Here is a 4,907-nt window from a genome sequence, read left to right on the forward strand (position 1 = left end):
GACATAGGCCATTTAAAATGAGAAATGTAATCATTTATTTACTCTAATGTTTTTTCTGAACCCATATTACACCGTTTCTTCTTTGGAAAAAAAGTGAGTTTTTAATATTTTTGTTTTGAACAGCCACAGTTCCCTTTCAAGTTAAGTCACATTTATTTTATTTTTTTTTAAAGCAGGTACAATAACATTGTTTCACAGCAACTAAATTCATGAATTATGAAATAACTGAAATGTTAGCTGTAAAGCAGCTCTACAGAAGAAATAGTGCCATTATTCATCTCAACCCAGATTCAGTGTTGATTCAGTTTAGTAAACTGTCAGTGTTGCACAGTTCATCAATTATGCAACAACTTCAATTTCAGCTATAAAGAAGCTCTATAGCTCTTAGGCTAGCACCAGATTTAATTTCTGACAGGAGTGAAAATGAGGCTCGATTGTTAAGCTGAATAAACGGGGAAAAAATCGGTTGAAACTTGATAAAACTGCTTCTACAGTAGTGAGTTGTGTAAATTACAGGATTTGGACATTTACAGTGTGAGCCATTGTAAAGACTGTAAGTTTATCCTTCAGCCTCATTTTTGTCCATGTTAAATTCAATATGGCATCTAACATGATTAAGGTCTATAAAAGGCAATAGTTTCATCACGGCTATTTTCATTTCAGTGTCAATATTAATGATAATAATAAACAAGACAATAATAATGTCGCTATCCAGCTCAATTCACTTAAGGTTTTTGTTTTCATCGGATAGTTTCAGTTGTATAGTCAAATCCATAATATTTTTTGTTCTGAAAAGCTGTCTTAGAGAAGTTGTCTGGAAGCTGTTGTCTTTTACTTTCATTCTGAGGACATTCTTCGAAATTCACAAAAATATGTTTTCAGAAAATAATAAGGCATATGGGCTTAGAACAACACGAATGAGTAAGGGACCATTTTCTTTCACATGGTATTTCAACAATTACTGTTTAAATGATGTATGATAGATAAACCGTGGTGCACATGAAGCTGAGGTACTTGTCTTTGGAAGCCGTGATGCTCAGCTCAAAGCCAAAGACATGATTGAAGATCTGGTGCATGGGAATTCTGTCAGAGGTCCTGGATGTGGCAATGGTAAGAGCACAGGAATCACTAAGCTTCTATAATGTGTTATTTTATTGTACTGTTAATTACTGATATTTTGGGTTTGACATTTTCAATTTCAATCTCCAGGTAACAGCAATGCAGGGTATCAGAATGACTCCTGCTGGCCAGCTGCTGCTGTACGAGCTGTGGCTGCAGCTGCCCAAACAGCTGTACCTATTGACTGGACTGCACTTAGAGAAAATCGGGACAAATATGAAGCTATGAAATGGCAAGGTGAGTCTCTAGTAGCACAAGATGATATGATCATTACTTAAGATTGGTTTTGTCATCATTTACTCACTCCACTTGTTTCAAACATATGACTTTCCTCTGTGAATTTACACTTTATTTACACACTTTTAAGGCAAAAATTTTTATTAGAGTAAGGAATTTAGTTGATATACTGTATGAAATGTATAGTCAGATATGAAATACTATAAGTACTATACCTTATTAAATGGTCATCTTGTTTTCTGCAGATCTTCCCCCTCTCAAGAAGGATTTCTATATTGAAGCAAAATCAGTGGCAGCTCGCAGTGCAGAAGAAGTCAAAATCTGGAGGTAAAAGTTGTATCACCTTGCCTTCTTCACATTAGCCCACAGATGGCGGCATTTATCTGTTCATAACAGTGCGTCTGAATGCTCTTGAGATGAATGTACTGTGGCATGCTTGGGTATAATATTAGTGCTAGTGGTTAAGGCTTTGAATGTGTATTTTTCATGTAATATTTTTGTTAAAATTAGAGAAACAATGTACTTTGAAACAGTGTGCAAAGTGCTTTGTCAATGTCTTTTGTAGGGCTGTCAAAATGCCTGAAAAACCACATTTGAATTTTGTACTTAAATATTATCAATATTCAAATTATATTCTAATTTAAAAGGCATAATTTCAGTTAGGGAGAAGAAAAGGCCTCTCTCCTTTTGGCTTCTCTCCTGAGGCCACAAGAGGATGCATAAAAAAATGCAATGAATATGCGTTCTTTGTGAACGGCTTGGTTTCAGTTTCGCCGTAAACAACATCTCCGCATTGTTCTCTTTTTCCACAATATTTTGAATGAACAACGTAGCAACGCCGCATCTAGTGGGTTCAACTGGATAGACTAACAGAAGCATTAAAATGCAATGACACTTACATCATCATCGCATTTCGTGCGCCACTGATAAGGCTGCCTGACACACACCTAAAATTCAAATGCAAAATGTTGATTTTTATTTTAAATTTGATGAATATTCGAAATTCTAATTTTTTTTCTGACAGCCCTAGTCTTTTGTGTGTTGTTTGATATGCATTCTATTTTTGCCTTTTTGTACTGTATTTTAATTTTTATTTTAAGTCTAGAAATCACACATAAAATTAGACTACCTCATATTATCCAGGTTTTCCTGGTTCTTCAAAGGAGTTGTTGAGGGGATAATTAATTTTAGTTGTTTTAAATCATTTTGAAGTCCTCTTGAAAGTTTGCAGAGGCCCCCTAATTGAGAACCACTGTGTTATAGCGTAAGTTAGAAGTGCCGCCACTTTCAAAAAGACAGTAAATGAAAATGTCTTTGACATATACAAATAAAAATCCATCTAAAAGTACTGAGCGAGCATTAATGCAACACTGTGCATATTTGTATTGTTTTTTACCCCTGCTCTTCTCTGCCCAAATAGAAAGGAGAACAACAACATCTTTGTGGATGACTTGAAAGATGGGGAAAAAAGAACTATTCCCAATCCAGTGTGCAATTTTGAGGAGGCTTTTGCTCACTATCCTGGAATAATGGAAAACATTGTCAGAGTGGGATTTAAAAAGCCAACTCCCATTCAGGTACCCCAAAGAAAGCATTTCTTTCATATGTTTGCTTCTGCTCTGAATGTTAAGCTTGATATGTGGGGATAAATGTAATCCTGGTTATTTTGTCTCATGGTCCAGTCACAAGCCTGGCCCATTGTTCTGAAAGGAACAGATCTGATTGGAATAGCCCAGACGGGAACAGGCAAAACGCTGTCCTACCTGCTACCTGGCTTTATTCATATGGATGAGCAGCCAGTGTAAGTGTCTACCAGAGTATCAGTGCTCCACATTTAATCTTTTTATTAACAAATTATTTATTTATTTACACTGTAGACGAAGAGACAAGAGAGATGGTCCTGGCATGTTGGTTTTGACTCCCACTCGTGAGCTGGCCCTCCAGATTGAAGCTGAGTGCAACAAATACAGCTACAAAGGATTTAAAAGGTGCTGTAGCCAGTTACCCTAAATAAAACATAATGTTACGCAACAAACATTAAGAATTCATCCTGATTTCTTTGTCTGTTTGCTCAAAATTCCTCATTACTGTAGCGTCTGTATCTATGGAGGAGGTGACAGAAAGGCCCAGATTAAAGTAGTGACCAGTGGTGTCGACATAGTCATTGCCACACCAGGACGATTAAATGATCTGCAGATGAATGAGCTCATCAGCTTGCGCTCCATCACCTATCTGGTAAATTAATGACAAAAATGTGTACTGGGCCGGTAACGGTGCATTATTTTTGTAAGCACTTAAAGGGATAGTTCACCCAAAAATGAAAATTGTATGTTTATCTGCTTACCCACAGGGCATCCAAGATGTAGGTGACTTTGTTTCTTCAGTAGATATTAACAAAATATTTATTTATTTACACTGTAGACCAAGGGACAAGAGAGATGGCCCTGGCATGTTCGTTTTGACTCCCACTCGTGAGCTGGCCCTCCAGATTGAAGCTGAGTGCAACAAATACAGCTACAAAGGATTTAAAAGGTGCTGTAGCCAGTTACCCTAAATAAAACATAATGTTACGCAACAAACATTAAGAATTCATCCTGATTTCTTTGTCTGTTTGCTCAAAATTCCTCATTACTGTAGCGTCTGTATCTATGGAGGAGGTGACAGAAAGGCCCAGATTAAAGTAGTGACCAGTGGTGTCGACATAGTCATTGCCACACCAGGACGATTAAATGATCTGCAGATGAATGAGCTCATCAGCTTGCGCTCCATCACCTATCTGGTAAATTAATGACAAAAATGTGTACTGGGCCGGTAACGGTGCATTATTTTTGTAAGCACTTAAAGGGATAGTTCACCCAAAAATGAAAATTGTATGTTTATCTGCTTACCCACAGGGCATCCAAGATGTAGGTGACTTTGTTTCTTCAGTAGAACACAAACAAAGATTTTTAAGTCAAACTGTTGCAGTCTGTCAGTCATATAATGCAAGTGGATGAGAATCACAGCTTTGAGAGTCAAAAAAACATACATAAAACCAAATTAAACCTTGCGGCTTGTGACGGTACATTGATGTGTAAAGACACAAAACGATCGGTCTGTGCAAGAAACTGAACAGTATTTTTATAGTTTTTTTTACCTCTGATTTTCACCACAATGTCCGAACTGTCCACCTGTCTCTCAAATGGACCATTAGGGCCTTTCGCACCGCTTTAGTTCCAGAACTGGGACGATTTTGCGCAAACTATTTCCCAGTACTATTTAATGGGTTGCATTCGCACAGAGAGTGTGTACTAGGAAGTGACGTAAGCCGGTCGACAGCGACGTCATTTGTGCGCGGCATTCAACAACAGAAACTAAGAAGAACAACATTAACAGGAGGATGGAGGACGCTGTGATCGGAGCTGTGTTTTTGTTGTGTCTCACGGTTTTCACAATAATGGACATGGAAAGTCGACGTATACGTAAAGCGACTGAAAGAACGGAAAGGAGGACTAAGAATCTCCAACGACAACTGGCAGTGCTACATTTGCTACAAGTGCCTGCACTTCAGC

General features: G+C 37.7%; 1 protein-coding gene across 1 annotated transcript in view; it reads left to right on the forward strand.

Annotated features, from left to right (window-relative positions):
* Positions 1-4,907, forward strand: part of LOC107588708 (probable ATP-dependent RNA helicase DDX53) — a 17,210-nt gene that overhangs the window by 1,679 nt on the left and 10,624 nt on the right. The window contains exons 3-9 of the mRNA XM_016276920.1: positions 984-1,110; positions 1,210-1,356; positions 1,602-1,683; positions 2,777-2,933; positions 3,039-3,157; positions 3,234-3,344; positions 3,450-3,591. Of these exons, the coding sequence (XP_016132406.1) occupies positions 984-1,110; positions 1,210-1,356; positions 1,602-1,683; positions 2,777-2,933; positions 3,039-3,157; positions 3,234-3,344; positions 3,450-3,591 (885 nt within the window). The remainder of the gene's footprint in view (positions 1-983; positions 1,111-1,209; positions 1,357-1,601; positions 1,684-2,776; positions 2,934-3,038; positions 3,158-3,233; positions 3,345-3,449; positions 3,592-4,907) is intronic.

The sequence above is a fragment of the Sinocyclocheilus grahami genome, unplaced genomic scaffold (assembly GCF_001515645.1).
Source record: "Sinocyclocheilus grahami isolate Dianchi unplaced genomic scaffold, SAMN03320097.WGS_v1.1 scaffold106.1, whole genome shotgun sequence".
Lineage (NCBI taxonomy): Eukaryota > Metazoa > Chordata > Actinopteri > Cypriniformes > Cyprinidae > Sinocyclocheilus > Sinocyclocheilus grahami.